The sequence below is a fragment of the Paralichthys olivaceus genome, chromosome 5 (assembly GCF_024713975.1).
Source record: "Paralichthys olivaceus isolate ysfri-2021 chromosome 5, ASM2471397v2, whole genome shotgun sequence".
Taxonomy (NCBI): domain Eukaryota; kingdom Metazoa; phylum Chordata; class Actinopteri; order Pleuronectiformes; family Paralichthyidae; genus Paralichthys; species Paralichthys olivaceus.
In genome coordinates, this window is record NC_091097.1 from 13,817,590 (window position 1) to 13,838,532 (window position 20,943).

The following is a 20,943-nucleotide window of genomic DNA, read 5'->3' on the forward strand; positions in this document are numbered from 1 at the left end:
TAATCCATGCAAATGTAAAAACATTGTGCTGCAGTAGCAGCTCTGCAAAACAATGTTGAACTGAGAAGCTAAATAGTGTGCATTGAACAGATGCTGTTAATATGAATTGCTATTAATGTGGATGTTGTGCATTGAATAGATAAAGTTGCATCACTGCCTTACTTTTTGTATATCCATGCTTGTTGTTTTTTTGGAAGATATCAGGGTGGTAGATCTCAGCTTACGTTCATATTCGACTGGAAACGAGATAATTTACACCGTGTTTTTGGCATAAATGTCCACTACTGGAAGTTGCGGTGCTAACAGACTTAGCCACGCAATAGAGTTCCCGAGGGTACGTGACACCACAGGAGCAGCATGGAGGCACGTGTTGTATATTGGGGTAGCGATGATGTGAAGATGATGAAGGAATCTCCGATGACACCATCTTGATTGTGTAAAAGGTTTATTACCAAAAGTTCAGCATCAATACAAGAACTGCAGTCTGCCTGGAGAGAGATCCGGCCAATATGAATATCTTCTCTCTAACAGCTTCAACTCCCCGTTAATATAAAAGAGTTGTTTACTTCATCTGTTTGGTAACAGGGAGGGAAAGGCACCAGCTCAAATTTAGAGTGATAGTTAGAGCCGTGACCTAATGCCCTAATGTATACATTCAGTTTTTCTCCAAAAACCTAAACTTATGGGCCTTCGAATTCCTCAGGACCTACGGGCCTCAAATCCAGAGATCAGCTTCCTTTAAAGAGAACACAACACATGGCATTTCAGACACCACACACGTTATGTTTTTTCTGTTGTATTACGTCTGAAGAAGAGGTCACAATTGTGTTGATTGGGCTGCAACACTGTTTACTCCTGAGACTCCAGAAGTGTCACTTCACCCACCCCTCCATCGGCATAGTGTTGAGTGGATGAGTGAATTTTCATTTTTTATCGAACTATCCCTTTAAATTTGCAGAATCTGCTTTGATTGCGTGATAAAGAGGGGTGGAGACAGTTGAGAGGTGGACACTAAATTTGAGGAGGTGCTACAGTTGAGAGGTGGACACTAAATTTGAGGAGGTGCTACAGTGGAGTCCTGTTTGTGCATTAAAGAGGAACTGGGAACATGTAAGTACGACAACTTGATTCTATTATATTCACCAGTAAATGTATTATGAAGATACTACATTAAACAATAGAGTATGTAGAAGCAGACTGTACTATTTTGTCATAGCTTTGCTTTGACGAATCAGAAACTAATGAAACATAAAACTAAGTGCAGTGTAAGAAGGGGAGAAACGGAAGGTCCGCCTGCTTCCTGCCTAAAAATGGGAATAGGAATGTGGAGCATCTGACTTTTGTAGAGGTTTCACAAATAACTTAACACTTCCATTCTGTCGGAACAGCAGTATCACATAAGTACCGGGGCTTTGAAAAGACTGTGCAATAAATTGTCTGGAAGAGAAGGAGAAGGGGGAAACAGCAGGGTGTGGTGTGTGCTGCATATCTTTCTGCACCCTTTTACCATGGGTTGCGTTTTTCAAGAAATGAAACTGGCAGCAAAGATTGTGGATTCATTTCAGAAGCATTGCAATACTGACTTTCTTCTTAATGACTCTATTCATTACATTACAACCAACCTGTTATTCTCAAAATACCAGATTATTATTTAACATTATTTAACAACTTATGAACTGCATACACACAGTAATATGATATCTAGAATAACTGATCACTGTGTTGCAACTCTTACAGTGTAAATGAAAGTTACCAGGCTTTGATTTCACAACACACAATTACATGCATGTGCCTGTTTTGACAGGTGCAAACTGGATGGGTTAAATGCGGAGAACAATTTCATGTAAAGTGTTAACGTGACAGTAAAAGTGAATTTTCTACTTCTTCTTTACAGTGTAAATGAAAGTTACCCAGGTTTGATTTCACAACACACAATTACGGAAGTATCGTGTGAGTAGGGGCTGCTCAAATGAACTAGGTCTACCTGTTGGTGTTTGGGTTGCTTTGTTTGCATGCTGTTCCCCAGATTTATGCCCGACCTTTCTGGGGATGGTCTAGTCGAGTTTGAATTGAAATATGTTTAACCTCACGATGCGTGCATGATTTACAGACATCACACACAGCTGTTTATTTGTAAACTTTACAATGGATTGTGTTTTCACTCATCAGTATTCAATCGTATATAATTTATTGTGACTCTTTCATTAATGTCAAAGCAACACTGGCCAATTCAATATTTTTTTTCCTTTCAGTATCTTTTCTTGGACATGGATGATTTTGTTTGTAATAAATTGAGTGAGTGGAATCTCAGCACGTTGATCGACAGATTCAAAGGTAAAGTATAACCATGTATCTTTAGGGGGCACAGATACAATATTGATGAATCCCCTACTAACACGGATCTAACAATGCTGCACCTTTGTTTAGGAGTATAATACTGACATATTAGTCTCAGTGCACTCATATGTTCACAATGTATGAGAAGCACTAGCAATAAAAACCCCTTTTAGTTTTCACACAGTTAAGGACACATTGCTTCACTTGCTAGGAATGATTGTTCGGTAGCTGTGTGTAATTAAAATAATGATCTGAGTACAATTAGCAGTTAAAGGTACAGTGTGTAGAATTTTGTAATGTCAAGTTGCAGCTGAACAACCCTCACCTCACCCTCTCCTTCCAAACATGAAAAAGAATCTGTGGTAGCCTTTAATTGTCATAAAAACTCAAAAAGTATTGAAATATAAATAACCTTTTCTAGGGTAAAGAAAATTACATTTCATACAATTTTGATGAAACAAACTAGAGAAAACATCATGAGGATTATTCCATATTCAATTTCTGCCAGTAGTTCCCTTTCACCTAAATCTTACACACTGCACCTTTAAATCAAGTCCAACAGGAAATCAAAAATTCAGTTACCTAAAACAAACATGTTATTGACTCTGTGGAACTGACCTGTCCTTTTAGATTAAACTAACAACTGTGCCAACGTCCATTTCGCTCTTATGAAACAATGACAAGTGTGATTCACCTGAATATTTGAACAGATCAAGAGATCGATGAGGACCAGTTTTACAATCTCGACAATGAAGACATCAAAGAATTGATCCCAAAAGTGGGACCAAGGAAAATATTCAAGCGACAATTCAAGTTGTTAAAGGTAATGTTCTGCACTGTAAAGACGATTTACACAAATACTGTATTTAGTGGATATGACAGTAAAAGGGGCATGAACTTGTGTTAAAGGTTCTGATAATGCTGATGCCACTAGATAGACACAAAGAGTTACATAAAAATGTTCCTGCTGTTATGGATTAGCAAGTGTTTTGCATCCTCACTAGGAAACACAAACCACAACTGCAACAAACCAGGAAACAGTGGATTCAGCTACAGAAGTAAGTTACATACAGTTTTGCACAGTGAAGTGTAATCTGAACCGTTTATTGCGGTCATATAGATTCTACTTTTCATGTTTGCTGAATAGTTTTTTTTTCACAGATAAATTACCTCACTCAATTTCAAGTAAAAATACATTTCTTCTTTCTGTTGGATGTTTCTTGATTGGAAATGTTTAAAGAGTCATATGTATAAATATATATGTTCATTCTCAGGTTTTTCCTTCCACCAGTGAAGCGAATGATACAAGTATGCTCTCTTAAATCTTATACTGTATATCTTATCATATTATTATCTATACAGAGACCGCATTTCAATATTTTGAGAGGCACTTGTGATAAACCTTTTTCTGGATTCTCTCTTTATATATATAAAAAACAAGGAAACATGCATATGGATCCTCAAGAAGAGTCCAGCCAATGCCAGTCACCAAGCGCTAAACGTAAACGGTGCAACTCTGCAGCAGGTATTTATGTAAGATCCTCAACAATAGTAACCTACAACGGTAAAAATATCTTTGTTATGAAAATGTCCTTGTAGAGCCAATACCTGTTTTTATATCTTGGTCACAGAAAATCATTTTTCATTGGCTGCACTGCAAAAACAGCCCTGTTGAAAATATATCAAATATTGTTCAATTTAATCCAATTAACCTGTATCAAGCAAAACAACAAAAGAGCAAAGATCCTCTCAGACTTGAAGGAAGTTGCCTCTTTTGTAGGAGGGAAATGTTTGATGGTTGTTGAATGTAAGGTTATCATGGCTTACATCTGTTGTTATCCAAAGGAGTTTCTGAGTTTCAAAACTGTAGTCTTTTAATATTATATTATTCATGAAATCTATTAAATTTAAGTCAAATCAAATCAAGACTGAGAACAAATACCAGATGATCTAGTGGGCACCCCAAAAAACACGGGAAACATTACTTAAGTTTTTTTATTTAAATTAATAAACACAAAAAAAAATTAAAAATCGGGAAAGAATTCAGCTTCTTTGAAAAGTCAACCATCCATCAAGATAACTTTCTACATTGTTAACAGAGTATGAAGCAATTTTCAACAGAGTTATGTTTTTTTTTTTTTTAAATGACACGAATACTCCAGTTCTTCTAACTGTGTAACATAACAATAATTATTAGTATTTTGCTCTGCATGTATTATGTTGACCTGACCTCGCCCTCCTGTTTGAAATGTGGCAGTCTGGCAGTACTCATTTTCAATTATTAGAAATAGATACAATTATTTAATGTAATTTTAAAATGATGAATTTGTTAAAATTGCCTTATCCCTAAATTAAAGGAAACAATCTGGTTTCTCTGCTAAGATGATTTACAAATCATTGTTATAATGAGTTTGTGGTTAAAATTTGCTGAATATTCTCTGGATATCTTTTTAAATGAAAGTTAGATAAATCTTTCTTCAAATAAGAACTTTTCTAAAGCAAAACATTGACAAGATTACCGTTCTTTTTTGGATAGAAAATAGTTTTTGTTTCCTTAAAATTCTTTTTTTGCAGTGCGGCCAGTGTCGAAGTCTGATGAGGCAAGTTGTTTGCTCATCGTGCAAAATGTGTAAACAATTGTTCTTGGGTCGTGCTTAATAGTTTTTTATTCTGTATTTGGCAGAGGAATACATAATGCGTGGAGTGAAAGAAATAATGAAAGTCGTCAAGATGAAGCTTCCAAATGAAGAGAACACAAAGCTCAATGATTTCCTGAAGTAAGTAATTTCTATCCCTGTCAACAGGACTGAAATAGGCACCAAAAGAAACAACTCAACAGGCAAAGGCAGCACTCCACAATGTTGACATTGTGGGCCATGTTCAACAAGGGTTTAGAATTAGGAATGAGTAGACTTTTATGGAACAAGGTAACAACATTAGAATGCCGAAAGTTGGTAGAAATGGAAGTCTGGCAGGAGGAGGCAACAAGATGTGCTCAGGCTGTCACTCAGGCAAAACAGGGGCAGTGGGAAATGGAAGCAGGCAGAAGCTTCCTGCTTTTATTCCAAAAGCTTCGGCAGTGGCTGAATGAAGATCCATCCTGCTCTCTATGCTCAACCCGAGCTACTCTCAAACACATCCTCACTTGTTGTAAAGTAAGTCTCTCCAAAGGTAGATATACGTGGAGACACAACCAAGTACTCAAATGCCTGGCAGCAACAATTGAAACAAAGAGAACTGCCACCAATGCCTTGCCATTCAAAACAATGAGCGCAGTTCCATGGACACCTTTTGTCCAAGAAGGGGAACAGGGACAGCAGGGGCCTCCTCAACTGACCAGGAGTGGGCAGTTGGAGCAAGCCCGAGACTGAGAAATGCTGGTGGATGTAGACTAGCAGCTAAAAGTAGCTTCATACATTGTCACCACCACCCAAAGACCAGACCTGGTTCTCTGGTCCAACAATCAGGGAGGATGCTGGTAGCAAAGCGAATGAGAGAAAAAGGCGGCGGTATGCAGACAGGGCATCTGAGGCAGATCCTAACTGGGCCCCAATATGTTAGGAACATACACCCAGGTCAGATCAACCTGTGGTGGACCTTAAAGGAATGTGGTGGTCTGACTGGTTTATTGCAGGCTCATCCAAAACACATCGATGATTTATTAAGACACTGAGTACAACCTTTTTGAACTATATGTGCTTGGTGCTGCAATTCTTTTTGTGATGGTTGTAAAACTGGATCCCCTCAGGAGCTCTATAGTTAATAATAGTAATCTAGAAACACTTTTTTATTTGTTAGCCTTTCATTGTGCCTAAATGGTTGTGTTGTTGTTATGGGTGATGGTAGTGATTATAATAATGACAATATTTTTGTCTTTTTTTCAATTTCACTGTTTGTGTGTTGTAAAATACTTTGGATCAATAATGTTGTGTTTCAAGTGCCATTTAAATGAAGTTATTTCTAATAAAGCCAACGAACCCATAGTTAAACTTATGTACAATAGGAAAGAAATCTGTGAATTGGAGACAAGAAAAAGGGAGCAGGTCGGTGTCTTTGGAAAAACCGGGGCTGGAAAGAGCTCTTTGATAAATGCCATCATTGGAGAGAAGAATCTTCTGCCCTCTGGAAGTGTCAGTGCATGCACCTCAGTCGTGTTCAAAGTGGAGGCAAACAACGACAGCAGCAAGTATGAGGCAGAAATTGAGTTCATTAAAAAAGAGGTGAGAATGTTGAATTTTTTTTACTTTTTTACAAGTTGAAAAGTGAGTGTATGTGCAAATATACAGTTGCCAGATATAAACCATTTAATTCAACTAGCCTGATTATTCATTTCTTATCTTAGGACTGGAAAGATGAGTTGTGGTTGTGCAAGACTTTTCTGGAAGATGATGATGATGTTGATGTTGATGATGATGATGAAGCACGTGCAAAGCTGACAGCACTGTACAGAGGAGATTGGAAATCTAAATCTGTTGAAGATCTCATGGACAACAAATATTTCAAAGGAATTCACGAATTCCTCACTTCGAACAAGAAAACTTTGAAATGTGACTCTGTAAGTAACATGAAAAAAAGTCTTGTTCATATTGATTTATATGTATTTTATATATATTCTACACACAGAAGTTTGGATTTGTGTTGGTCTTTTAGCAGTTATATTAACTCAGCTCATTAAGTTTTTACTAATGCAAAGTGTATTCTTAGTTCTACTCAAAAGCATGTATGCAACTCAAACCATTAAAACAGGACCTCATTCATTTCTCTACACTCGTTCACCAATGTAAGGTTGTTTAAGTTTATAATATTCATATATATACAAATAATATTATACTTAAGTGTTCATTATTACTTAAAATTTTATTTTTGTCTTGTCTTCAGGTTTAATTATCACATTTTTACCTTTCATCCTCAATGATAGTGTTTCATGCTTGCGTATAAATACTATTATTTGCATTGTTTTACTCAATTTTTTATTTATTTCAGGCTATAGAGCTGAGGGAAAAATTTGTCAAATACATAAGTGCCTCAAACGAGGGAGAAGATGGAGGGAGACAGTACTGGCCATTAGTGAAATGTGTGACTGTCAGGGTGCCTGGCAAGGATCTTCTCAAGCAAGTCATACTTGTGGACCTTCCAGGAAATGGAGACCGTAACAAGAGCAGAGACAAAATGTGGAAAAAGGTAACTTATTCACATTTACCTCTATTTATTAAAGCATCTTTGCACTCTGCATCATTGCACTATTTCTCAATGTCACTGTCGTTGTTGTTGTGTTTTCATGTCTATACTTTGTCCATACTTTGTATATATAAATTATTAATATTCATATTTGTACATAGTCGTATTCTGCTTTGTTGTCCTTGTTTTTTGGTTTATTTGTCTATTTGAGAGCAATGGAAAAACCGGTGTCAAATTCTTTGTGACGGCCCTGCCTGACTGTTGAGATTCCATGTATGACAGCATACATGACCACAAAGCTTATTCTGATTATTGTATTGATTATATTGTATGTATGTATTATCTGGAAACTGTGACATTTATTACAAAGCACTGATTATTCGTAATTAACTTGATATTATGCCTCATCAGATTGTTGGAAGTTGTTCTACTGTGTGGATTGTGGCTGACATTAATCGAGCAGTAGCAGAGAAAGAAGCTTGGGAAATCCTGGAAAATGCCAGTAGCCTGATGGGAAATGGTGGCGAGTGTCAGCGCATTCACTTCATCTGCACCAAGTCTGATAATATAGATGATGCCAATGATCAGTAAGTCATTTAACATTCCAAAAGTATGAGTTTCTGTTGACCTTGGGCGATTGTTGAGCAGATTCTGATGTCGGCATTGAGAATATCTGTAAATGATAAAGCAATAGAGTGGTTCAGAATCTACCTTGCAGATAAAATCCAAAGTTTATTTTCAGATGGTCATAAAGCTTTTCCAAGAACTTTACGTAAGTTCCCTAATTCCAAAGACTGTTTAAGTTGCAACATTTTTTCTTGTAGGTCAGCAGGTAATGCTCGTGATCGTGTGCTCAAAAGAAACCAAGTAGCCAAGAAGAAAGTGATGGCAGAATTAAAAAGAACACTTGGGGTGAGTTTCTGCAGACCAACAGAAAATCTGAAACAAAGATTGTCCTGAATTCAAGCCTGCCTCATCATCAAACCCTTATTCTTTTCAGAAACACTTCAGTGATGACTGTTTCCAAGTGTTCACAGTGAGCTGCAAAGAGTTTCATAAAAGAAAACATCTACAGCCAGATGACACTGGTGAGTGAAGTGTTTCTTCCTGATATGTGTATGTCAAGTTTAAATTACAACCAAAGTATGAAATATAAACATTTAAAAGGAAAACTGTATTTTTCCCACAGAAATTCCAAAACTTCAGGATTTTCTGCAAAGTCTCAATCACTGTCCCTCAGAGACAAAAAACTATGTGTCTGGAGCTCATGGGATTCTCTCTCTGATTCAAGGGGCAAGATGCAAGGAAGTGGTAAGATTGAGTAATGAAACCTCTGTCATTGTGTTAAATCATCCTCATTGTCATTAATATTCCCAGAAAATAACATTAAATAGGTAAATGCTCATATGCACTTTAAACACGGAAAAGTGAAATAACTTTGTTTTGATGCCAAATCAATATTGAAAGGTTCTACAAGTCATCCCTACCCCACCCCGCTTGTTTTCTTCAAGAATGGTCAAACTCAAGACCAGTGTAGATTTCATCAATTCAAATCCATTTTTGTTTTCTTTCAGCCCCACAAAAAAATGGAGGTTTGCATCAACCTTAAAAAAAACATGCGGCATGAACTCAATAACCTAAAAAAAACCACGGAAAAGATTAAAAGGACTTTTCAACAATGCCTCACTGAGGGGGTTGAAGAATCAAAAGCTTCATGCGAAGAACAGCTGAAACGCATGTTACACCCTGTATGTATTTATACTTTAATTTAACAGCTTATTTTGCACTTCATATCTACTTGAATAATATTGTGTCTGTTCTGTCCCAGCGACGAACAACAGGTAGTGGTTTCCACAAGACTTTGAAGTATGCAGTTGGGAACAATGGCGTCTTCAAAGCAAAGAAAGGGAAAAGGCAAAACAACATCAATATGACTTTATGTTCAAAACTGACTGGAAGCATTGATGAGGAATTCAGGATGACCTTCCCGTGAGTAAATACTTAATGACGACATTCATTCTTTTCAAAGTTTAATTGTATAAATGATATTATGTGATGAAGCATTTCCACTTTTTCAGAAATGAAGGTAAAAGTGGACCACTCAAGGAAGCCATTGATTCGTTTTCACTTGACACAGAGGGGTGGATAAAAACCTACCCAGAGGTTAAACTGCAACTGACTTTTCTCAAGACAGAGGTATAGTGTGTGTGTATGTGTGTGTGTGTCTGTGTGTGTGTGTGTGTGTGTGTGTGTGTGTGTGTGTGTGTGTTGAGCCCTACTTTTTTTTTAAATATCTTTTCTGATGTTTACAATAACAGGAGGACAAACTCAAGATAATGCTCAACAACATCATCCTGGAGGATAAGAAAACAGTCTACAACAGTCTGACAGAGACAATCGAGGAAAACATGCAGAAATGTTATGAAGGTAATAAAGAACTCATCACATGTTCAACCTGTAGTTAAAATAATGCACATTTACATAATCAAACATGACTTGACAACAGTATTTTATTGTAGACGCAGTAAAGGGTAAAGGAAAAGGCTCACTGGAACACATGAGGGACACTTTAAAGGACCATGTACGTGATAAAAAGAACACCATGTTTCAGATGGCGAAAGACAACATGCTGGAGCAACTAGATAAGTTGATGGTTTGTCAGATTTCATAATATCAAACATAATCATGGAGCAAAACATGTTGGGCTGCATATCTTTATCTTTATCTGCAATTCGATGTAATAATATTCAAGTGGCGTGTGTATCATTCTGAAAGATGCTTTTGCTCCGGTCACTGTCTGAATCTGAATACACATCTAAAGCGTTAACACATGTATGATTCAGCAAATCTTGAACACATAGTTGGGAGTGATACGTAATACTGATGGTTTTGATGCTGATTTAGGTGGAAATCTTGGAAAAACTGGAGCGAACCCTGATGGAATCAATTGAGCTGTCACTCGGGACGGATGCTTACCCGTTCCCAGGTAGAAAACATACGAAAGAATTATTCACTGTACCGTAATTGATAATTTACATATTTTACACAATAAGCTTTTGTTTGTTCGCTTTTCAGATGTTTCAAGTGAGCTTGACATGGTGGAGAAATACTACCGTGAACTGGAAGGCAGCCCAAATCCAAACTGAGCTTTCAAACAGATGTTCATTACTGTCGATGACAAACAATGACAACACATTACCAGAATAATACACCCTACACAACGATAATACCCATTTGATCAAGATATTATCCTTGTTCTCTTTGAGTGTGCTTTGACTTTGTTTTTTATAAATTACATGCAGCGATTTTAATGTTTTTTTGGTATAGGGTGTTTTCGTCATGAACTGATCATAGTCCAGAGGAGGGTGGCTGACATGCAAAGGTCCACAGTGGCTTTGTCTTTCCAATAATACATTTTCATGTTTTTCTGTCCATGATTTTATTCCGTTTCTTTTGTATTGCTTGATTGGCACATGAGTGCTCCTGGTTTTAGGGATGTTTAACGTGAATCTGCGATCATGAATAAGAGTTTTAATTATTGGCTGGATTAGATATAAACCTTTAGCTTTCCAAGTAATGATCTCATGTGACTTTGTTTTATGTTAAACATCAAAAATTGTTGCTTGCTGCAAAAAACTGTTGGGTGATAATACATTAGAAATACACAGACCTGTGTGGGATCTTCTCCACAGGCGTGTGTGTCAGCAACAATGAACGTGTACATTTTGGGTGTAATAGCTTCCTGCAGTTGTCATTGCTTTCAGCATGGTAGTAAATGGCATGTGATGGATCTTACGTTTACCAATACTGCAGGACCCCGTGCAGTAGATTCTACTTGTATCTTCTTTTGATCTTAATAAATATATTGGATACATGATTATTGGTATGTTCTGGAAGGCAGAGAAGGAAGTGTGAAAAATGTCCCCTGCAGTAAGCGGGACTTCACTTATTTCAGCTCAAGCTTTGTTCTTGTGTTACTGCTTGGATAACTAACACCTGTTGGCTTATGCAACATTAACATTGTCATTATAAATCATTTAAAATGTTATAGAATTAAAATGTTTTCTGTCTTCAGGTCAAACATAATTATCTGTTCTTGTGGTTGTCACTTCTCCATGTCCAGTCAATCTCAGTACAGGAATGTTGGACATACAGTTGTGTTCAAAAATAATAGCAGTGTGTTTCAAAAAGTCTAGTTCTTTCATACTTTTATATGGTGGCAGTGGCTGTTTAAAAAAGTTCCAGTGTCAAGCCAGTTTCACTGGAAATCTACTGTATTTTAAATTTTATGAGGAATCAGATCATTCAGATAATTAACCATTTATTCTGCTCACTGAAAACATGACACTTTAGCATTTTAAATACAAATAAATGCATGTACAGTATAAACAGGTGCACCAATGACACTACTGATGGAAGTATAAAGTCAATATGTATGTTTACATGGGGCCTAATACTGTGACACAAGTAATCATCAGAACGTATTAAATCACATTACTTGCAAACAGTTGACCCAAAATCTTTAATCGGAATGCTTTAAATCAAAATAAAAAAGGCGAGCGTGTCACTGCAGTTGATGTGGTATTGCAGTGAACAAGATAGCGTACCGATTAAGATGTGTTGTGATAATATGTTCACATTAATGTCCTTGTATAATATGTCAAACCCTCATTTCTCCGATTTCTTTGATGGGAAATAAAGAGGAAAAAATATATATAATTTCTACATCTGTAGCAAAAAAAAAAGAAAACACAGAATATGTGCTGCTATGCTAAGGAACATTAATGTAACAGTTTGCCAGTGTGTAAACAAATACATTTAAACATCTTTTTATTAGGCATTGATAAAGGTGAAATTACAGCAAACTCAGCACCATTAAATAAAGAAACAAAGCACAAATTGGTTTTCAAAGCCCTTGAGCAAAATATGTATAGACATTATACACACTTAAATCACATTAGTGAGTGTCAGCATGAACCTGGTGGTTGTAAATTCGCTAACAGCTATAAGCACTAGATGTTTATGAACACAAATGGTAAATATCAGCATGCCAAAATATTACATATAGCAAAGGCATAGGTCTTATAGGCACAGATAAATTGTTTGAATATATTTCCCTTCAACTCTGACCTTGTTCAGGATTGTATTTAAGCACAAATACAGGAGTTATCTTTTTCTTTAAAAAAATGTAAACTGTGCCTACCTTGTCATTGATTACTCCAGCTACACATGTCTTGTCTTTGACAATCAGTTGTTGGCACTAAAAACGATAGCTACAACAGTTACAGCAATGGCATTGTGATAGCGTATACAATCATTTGAATCTCAGAAGGTAGATGAAAGACCATCATACTGTAAGCAGTGCTTGCTGGAGTTCCAGTGTTGCGAAAAGAGTCACCAGTTAACCAAGAGAGTGCTGCTTCTTTAGGCTGTCAGAGCGCTTTACTCTCTCCTCCGGGGTCTTTCTGTACCAGCTCCTGTGAGGAAACAGCCGACATGTTCTGATTGTTTGAATTGTTGAGTGAATTGTTTGAATTACAGTTCATTTTATCTAAATCAACAGAACGTGACTGGTGTGCATAGCCTCTGTCATGAGCATTAGCATTGTAAATCAGGAGCAACCTGAAAAGCATTTACTCAGTAGTGCAGTGTGATAGGAAGACAAGGCAATTTGTAATTATAAGATACAGTTAAAAGTGAGGCATTGTGAAACACAAACTCACCCCTGACGGTTCAGCTGGCCTGGGGCAGAAGAATTTTGGCATTGGCTCGGCTTCAGGACTCTGGGGAAGAAAAACCATGATTACCAGCCTGCAATTGTATGATTCTGCCAACCAGTGCAGTTTTAGGCTACATAAGTTTTTTTCTGGTATAATTTGAGTTCACAGCACGTGTTTCTGAGATGTTGCATTCACACGACCAAAAACTTGCGTTGTAATGTCACAGTGACCCTGACCTTTGGCCACCAAATTCTAATCAGTTCAAGTAAACATCCAAGTAAACATTTGTACTAAATATGAAAGGTTTGGCTGGAGGTGTTCCTGAAATATCTCTTTCACAAGGCAAAAAAATGTGAAATGTGGTTTGTGAAGTCACAGTGACCTTGAGCCACCAAAGTCTGTTCAATTCATCCTCAAGTCAAACTAGTTGTTGAGATTTTGTTTTCACAAAAATGTAAAAATGTGACGGACAACCAGGCAGCCATAAAAACTCAAGGCTATATTTGGAGAACGGATTTTCTGGGGACAATAAACAAGAACATATTGAGCACGAAGTCAAAGCTGTGTTAGCACCTGTTGGTAGTGGGGCTCTTTGGTTTCTGCTGCATCTTCCTCGACTGTGCTGGGGATTCACCAACCCTGAAAGAAATAATAAGAAATAGAAATACAGCCGACCACTGAAACCAATATACTATGGAAGGATGTGTTTCTCTTTCCCATATTACCTATTTTTCCTGTCCAGAGACCTCTGTGTGGCAGCAGACAGAACCGCTCTTTCTTTGGGGCACTTTGTTTTTTCCTGTAGGTTCCCAACAATCAGGAATTACCGTTTATTTACTGGCATAAAACAAAGCGTTTGAAAGGTTGTTTGAAAAAGGCATGGATGTCTGGCTTAAACGTTACACAGATTGTATTGATGCTGAATGGAAACAAAACAAGACGAGGCACACGGGCACAAAGAACTGACCAGAAAAGAAATGCACGACAAGCTACGAAACAACCCCCCACCTACAAACAAACCTGCTTTAGTACAAACATGTTTTTAAGTTCTTACTGAGAGACAAAAGAATCAACATACATAACAATATGATGATTGGCCAGTTTTTTTTTAGTTACCAGGTCTCGAAGTTTCCTCTCTGCACGGAGCTCCCTGTCCTGCTGCAGCAATGCTAATCGATCTCCCAGAGGCATTTCAAAGAAGATGTCATGGATATCATATTGGGCTGCACGTAACTGAGGGGCAAAACATATATATGCATATAAACAAAAGGAAAGATTGACCTCTGCTGTCTAAAGAAAGTAAGTACACATTCATACCTGCGCTCTAACTCTCTCCTGCAGGGAGAGATCTTGTGCTGAGAAGGTGCATTTCTTTTGTGGGGCTTCAGTTTTGAATGAACGGATGAACTCCTGTGTATCCTGTTGAACAGTTATACAGTACACATTCATAAACGTGTTTTGTTTTATCAAGTCACAAACATGATTTTTATATGACTTTTATTATACTAACATTGGTGCTTTGGAGTTGTTGTAAAGGTTTTGAGCATGTTTTGTTTTGTGTGAATGGTCTGCATTTATATTGCACTTCTCTTGTCTTGATGACCACTCAAAGCACTTTACAGCACAGTTTTTGCCATTCAGCCATTCACACATATTCAAATAATGAATGTATGTGCAACACTTTCTTTATTACACATCACTAAAACACTGCTGGCACAGCCGCCAGGAGCAAATTGGGGTTCAACGACATTTCTGCACATGAACAGAGGAGCCGTGGACTGTATCACTGACCTTCTGGTTAGTGTGCGACCTGCTCTTGGGCCACAACCGCCCACTTTTGCATGTGTGTGTAAACTTACCACGATGGTCTGGCGCAGGTGTTTGACCTTTTCTGTCCTGAGCAATCTGCGAGTGAGGAAGCCTCGAGTGATAGCACCAATTCGACAGAATGCCATCTGCTGCTCTGCTGTCAGAATCTGCAAATCACAAGGATGCAAGTGGATGGGGATGTGAAGACAGGACCACTGAGAAGGTTTGAAAAATAAAGGTCAATCCATTAAATATATACATATACAGACTTCACTGAGCTTGCAGACTAACAGAGGTTTCTTCCCGGGGGACGTCCACAGGTACATGCAGCTATCCAAATTCACAATTTATCAAGTCCAGCAGGGGCTACAAGTGGACTTAGGATGCCGACTTCACCTCACTTTGTTTGGAATATTACCCACAGTTCATAGCAACATGTATACGATGATGTAAAACAAAGGAATATGGATTATGATAGTGTACTATACTTGTTTTGAGGACATTTGCATTTTATCATAGGCTGACTGGTCATCAGTGTTTTGCAGCTCACTTGCAGAGAAATATCAGATCAGAAGTCCTGTTTTAGTGCACCTCCTCAAGTCTGCAAGACATACCCACCAGACTTAGCCTTGCTCGAGGTTTGCTAGCCGCCCAAGTGGGCCCCCACAGGTAAATTGGAGGCTGGGCAGAGGGAGTGCACACACTGGGACTAACAGGATTGGGAAAACCTGTGGAGAGTAACAAACAGATCATATAAATTTAAACACACACTTCTAACTTGTACAATGCAAACTGTCCAGGCTAATTTTGCAAATCCTGCTGTTTTGCTCAGAATGTGGCAGTCCTGCAGCGAAGAATCCAAATAAATGTTTTTGTGTAATCTTATCCAAAGGGCGGCATGGCGTGCAGTTGTACTGTCACAACACAGCAAGATCTGAATCCCAGTTCAGGCCGGGGTCTTTCTGTGTGGAGTTTGCATCTTCTTCCCACTGTCTGCTTGGGGACACCAGCTTCTTCCCGCAGTCCAAAGACATGGAGACTGGGGTTAGGTTCATTCATTCTTAATTGAAATTGTATGTGACTGATTGTCTCTTGTTACATCTACTGTATATAACTACTGACGATCAAAACGAAAACTACCATATCCGTAAGCAGGATATATAACTACTGTATAAGCATGACTCCCATCCTTTGCTCCTTAGAGTGGGACAGTGATTTGTTAGTATTGTATATCTATAGCTCTAATGAGGTTAGAGGCCTACAAAATGATAGTTTTATCTTGTTTAGGTTACGAGAGAAAAACCTCTGGCGTGTGTTGATGAGCTGCGTTACTCCACTACATATCTTTTGTCACTACTGTGAGCATGGTTGTACCTCTGCTGTGTCCAGGTGATCTCTCAGATGGTGTGTGAGCAAGGCTGAGACCCGGGCAAGAGGGGCTCACAACAGGACAGCTGTCACTCACGGACCTACGATGCCACCCATAACCATCTCCACCCAGAGGCCGCACACACCCCTGCTCCTTCAGGCTTCTCCCTGTCTCCTCAAGCTCCTGAACACATGTAAGTGCATTACGGTGTACACACACACACATATACACACACATAAACACACACACAAAGACACATCATTACTCTCATTCTATTCATGTTTGCAACTCCAAAAAAGACAACACACATGCAACAGGACAATGAAGTATTTTTTTTTTTACTTTTTTGGCGATCTGTTAACAAAAGATAATTAAATGAACAAAAATGTTGGAGTCTTGTACTATGTAGAATAAATCTTGTGTGATTCCATCTGCTCACCATTCGGAGGCACTGTTGCTCTTCCTCCTGCTCAGCCAGGAGCATCGACATCTGCAAAGCGTGCTCCTCCTCCAGACGTCTTTGCATGTCCTCTAGAGCCTGCGTCCGCCTCTGGGTCTCCTCTGTTGGCGTACAAACACACAAACATGAATAAAACAGTGTTTAACCTTAAAGCTGTAGCGGGAGAAAACGTGGCTAAGACAGTTATCTCCGTAGATTGTAGTAATAACAATGGGAGAGAGATTCACCTGTCTTGCCGGCATGTGCTTCAGGTGCATTTCTGATCCGTCCATGGTTTGGCCCCTGAGGATCATCGGGCTCCATCCTGAGTGTGACATGAGTCATATCAGGAGACACATGGGGCCTCAGCAGATTTGGTGAAGGATTCTCTACGTCATACGACTGGTTTAAGGCGGCTGCAGGGGTGCGCCGACTGGGAGCCAACCAAGATACTCCTGCCATGAAACGAGGGATCCTTTCCTGGCAGTGGTCTATGTGCTGGCTATCCAGGGTGTGGCAGCGCCGCCGGAAGCTTGTAGTTGGAGGATCACGGTGTCCCATTGGGCTGGGCGTTGAGGGGGTTACAGGGCTACAGGCCTCTTGCACTGGACTGCTACCACAATGACTGGATTGACGATTGCCGCTCCTGCTCCCGCCTTCATTCCCCACCAAGCCCCGGTGTTCGGAAGACTTTGTGGCCCCTGCAAGAGCTTCTCCCCAATCTGCCATGCTAGCACCTTCCCCTGGCCTTCCAGGGCCACGGGGGATAAGGTCTGCTGGGCCAATGGGAAATGAAATATGGATGTTGCCTGTAGAGACTGGGCGTGGTCTACGCCTCCGGGCACAGGGACTAATGCTGGACTCTAGACTGGGGAGATGGGCATACCGGTCAGGTAGACTAGGTGAGAGGCAACCAGACCTTTGGAAACTGGGGTCATATAGACTTTGATGCTGGATCAGGGTCTGAGGTGTGCTAATAAGGCTATGATGCAGACTGAATCCAAACTCAACGCTCTTGTCCCTAGTTGGACTAGAGCTCCTAATCTCCTTGACAGGGACGGTCTCAGACGTAGGAGTCCGGGTGACTGTGTGGACAACTTCTGACCCCGGCTGACTCTGCTCTCTCTTCACATACTCTCTTGATTTCTTAAGAAGGCTATCCAAACTAATATCCTCATCATCCTCCTCTTCCTCCTCACTCTTCTCTTCACTCATCACCTTCACTTCCTGCACTGTATTGCAGCCACTGAGGGTGGGGCTCTCAGAAAATGGAGTTGGAAGCTGATCATTTGTCTGAAGCCCAAATTCAGGCTCTCTGGGAAGTCCAGGTGAGTCAGTGACCAGAGTGTATCCACTGACTGTCGCAGATTTAGAAACTGGCAGCTTGTCATCCTCTTCACTCTGTGCTTTATGTGTCTGTGCAGAAATAACAAGTTACGATGACGAATCAGTAAACAACATTGAAAATATATATCAACAATGACCTGCTGACAGTTTTACTTGAACTATTTCGTCAAACGGATATTGGTTTAAACAATTTATTTATCACACTGACACACAAAGAATTAAAAGGAGAAAGTATCAGATAATCCACTGCTTGTATATAAGTTTAATGATTGGAGCAGATTTGCAAATGAATAATATTGCTTTGGATGTTGAGTTGACAAAACTCGGCCATCATTAAAACAGCACAGCCTGATGTTGAGTCAGACAACCTAGATATTCAAGTCGGCAAATGTCACTGGAGATTGCAGGAAAGACAGTTTTGTGCTGTATTGTGCGACTGACACACAGACCTATTTCATATCTGAACATTTCAAATTCAGCACATTATAAGGCTCCATAACTTACTGGATTCCCCTCATCAGACCACAACCAGGCCTGCTACCATGTTGTGCTACTGACCTGAGCCTGACCCAGTATGTCCTGAACTCGGGCCAACAGCTCGTTCCTCTGCTGGTTCTGCCTGTCCATCTCCCGCTGGACCGCTCGTTCTCTGTGGCCACACATCATGGTACGCTGCTCTGCACTCAGCTGGAAAAAGACAATACACACACGTGTGAATCTTGGGCTACAACTGATACAGTTTCCCTCTTCACAGACTCGAGCATTATCATCACACTGCAGGACACAAGTGGTTTGCATTAGACAACATGTATTTAATGAGGGACGTTTGTGATTTACTTTCCACAACTCAAATCACAATCAACGTTTATTCCATTTTGTGTCTCCTTTGTTTGAGTGGGAGAAAACATCTTCCACTGGTCTCCACTATCCGGCTGTTCCTGAAGACTAATTTTCTCAGCAGTCACCAGCAGATAGGATTCACCTGACTGACATCAAACGGCCATGATGTTTCTCGTCATGAATTATCTCCCGTCTTTCTGATGCCAACTGCTTATGGAGGCCTCACAAAGAATGGAATGCTACCTTTAATTTAATCGTATGTGTGAGTATCTGTGCGAGCATCTGCAGAATGCACCATGATTGTTCTTTTCATTTTTACGGCCCCTGAAAAATACAATTCTTCCTGTTGCTATGCGGCAGATAGAGAGTGACACATATTCTCCAGGGAAACCAAACAAACATTGTGCTACTACACAGCAGAGACAATTGTGTGATGGCAAACGACTTGGTCTGGATATCATAACATCTGCAACCCTCTTCAAAACACTCATATGCCGTGGCTTCTGTCTACTTTAGCTTAGTTCTCATGCCTTCTTTATTTCCTCCTTACCAGTGGCGAAAGCACAGCTCTTCCATAGAAGCGGATGACGGAAAGAGCCTTGAGGGAACACGGCGTCTCACATGTCACCTTCTTGAATTGGCCCTTCTCCTGCAGTGTGGCCAAACTCCGCAGGCAGAACTCCTCGTAGCTTTCCATCTCTGGACCCCCACACATCCACACTCTGAGAGGGGAACACACACCATGTAGCCTGTTAAATCAAACAGAGTGTGGGGTTAGATGTCAGCGGAGAGAAGCTTCCAGGCTGCACTGGGTGTGGATCTCTTCTGGGAAGCATCTGGGATCATGAGTGGAAGAGCAAGACACATGGGCTCCAACAAAAGAGGCTCTGTCTGCTCTTAGTGTTCTTTTTTTTTTTTTATCACACTCATCACATTCCTGCCATTCCTTTCTATCACACAGAGGCGGGGACTGACTTTCCATTCAGTGTGTCATGAAGTCTAATCAATGCTGTTTCTATTTCTGAAGACCGGAAAATGACGCTGCACAGGGAGGCAGTGAAACACGGGTCGTTGGATGTGCGGATGGGATTAAAAGAAAAGCTTTGAACATTTATCATTTACAGACTAAGACCCCCCCCCCCCCCCCCCCCCCCTGCTGAGGGGTTCATTCAGCCAGCTCCACGTTGTATTCCCAGTGATCACAGCCGGCAGATTTGAAGGTGTGACACAAGAAACGCTCGATTTTTATAAACCAGAAAAGAGGTTTTAGATCTGATTCATAGAGACAGCTGACAAGCCCGTCGCGAGGACTCCCTGTCATTCTCTTACCTTCACAAATAAAAGCAGATGTCTCCTGTTTGCCTTTCAGCCGACGGTTACACGTTGACGCGTGTCGCAAGAAAGACGACGACCGCAAAGTGGACCCCACGTTCCTCCTCTCACCCTCGAGCTGCACATCATCGCTGCCACCGATATCATCGTCCTCTTCCTCAACTCTTCCGGGCCCCAACAGCGCCACCTAGCAACGGTCCACGTTGCGTCGAGAGCTGGCTCAGCTCTGCGTTGGTCCAGCTCTTACCGAGGTTGTCGAGGGAGACGCGGAGCTTCACTCTCCTCCTCTTCATCACATCAATATCTCATCTTTACACGTTAAGGAATTCATTCCTTGTTCTTTATAGTTTGCAAACTGAGGCCTGTGGATTGTGGATTTTGGATTATGGATTGTAGATCGTAGATTTTAGATTGTGGATTGTAGATTGTGGATTGTAGATTGTAGATTGTGGATTGTGAATCATGGATTGTAGATCGTAGATTGTGGATTGTAGATCATAGATTGTGAATCGTGGATTGTAGATCATAGATTGTGAATCATGGATTGTAGATCGTAGATTGTAGATTGTAGA

The 20,943-nt window shown here is 39.9% G+C and overlaps 2 protein-coding genes across 6 annotated transcripts; one reads left to right on the forward strand and one right to left on the reverse strand.

The window, feature by feature from the left end:
* Positions 1-792: 792 nt before the first annotated feature.
* On the forward strand, positions 793-11,601 carry LOC138407672 (nuclear GTPase SLIP-GC-like). Of its 4 annotated transcripts, none has more exons than XM_069524615.1 (22): positions 793-1,004; positions 1,042-1,110; positions 2,253-2,334; positions 3,048-3,160; positions 3,342-3,395; positions 3,612-3,645; positions 3,779-3,862; positions 5,021-5,114; positions 6,341-6,557; positions 6,680-6,892; positions 7,321-7,518; positions 7,927-8,102; positions 8,340-8,427; positions 8,516-8,603; positions 8,705-8,826; positions 9,090-9,263; positions 9,344-9,504; positions 9,594-9,711; positions 9,834-9,942; positions 10,035-10,168; positions 10,420-10,501; positions 10,591-11,601. In XM_069524615.1, exons 3-22 carry the CDS (start codon positions 2,268-2,270, stop codon positions 10,659-10,661), a joined length of 2,397 nt encoding a protein of 798 aa, XP_069380716.1. In that variant the 5' UTR covers positions 793-1,004; positions 1,042-1,110; positions 2,253-2,267; the 3' UTR covers positions 10,662-11,601. The 4 variants fall into 4 exon arrangements, with proteins under 4 accessions (XP_069380716.1, XP_069380718.1, XP_069380717.1 ...); XM_069524616.1 differs by lacking the exon at positions 793-1,004 and adding an exon at positions 1,895-1,950 and having other exon boundaries at positions 1,047-1,110; XM_069524618.1 differs by lacking the exons at positions 793-1,004; positions 3,342-3,395 and adding an exon at positions 1,895-1,950 and having other exon boundaries at positions 1,070-1,110.
* A 727-nt stretch (positions 11,602-12,328) lies between these two features.
* Positions 12,329-20,541, reverse strand: LOC109638672 (centriolar coiled-coil protein of 110 kDa). Of its 2 annotated transcripts, none has more exons than XM_020101762.2 (14): positions 20,369-20,541; positions 19,590-19,788; positions 18,758-18,886; positions 17,101-18,268; positions 16,853-16,974; positions 16,419-16,596; positions 15,663-15,772; positions 15,095-15,211; positions 14,553-14,654; positions 14,352-14,468; positions 13,961-14,034; positions 13,809-13,874; positions 13,239-13,298; positions 12,329-12,992 (listed from the first exon to the last, which is right to left on the reverse strand). In XM_020101762.2, the coding sequence occupies exons 2-14, from the start codon at positions 19,752-19,754 to the stop codon at positions 12,917-12,919; spliced, it is 2,484 nt and encodes an 827-aa protein (XP_019957321.2). In that variant the 5' UTR covers positions 19,755-19,788; positions 20,369-20,541; the 3' UTR covers positions 12,329-12,916. The 2 variants fall into 2 exon arrangements, with proteins under 2 accessions (XP_019957321.2, XP_019957322.2); XM_020101763.2 differs by having other exon boundaries at positions 19,590-19,761; positions 20,369-20,509.
* Between the last annotated feature and the right edge of the window lie 402 nt (positions 20,542-20,943).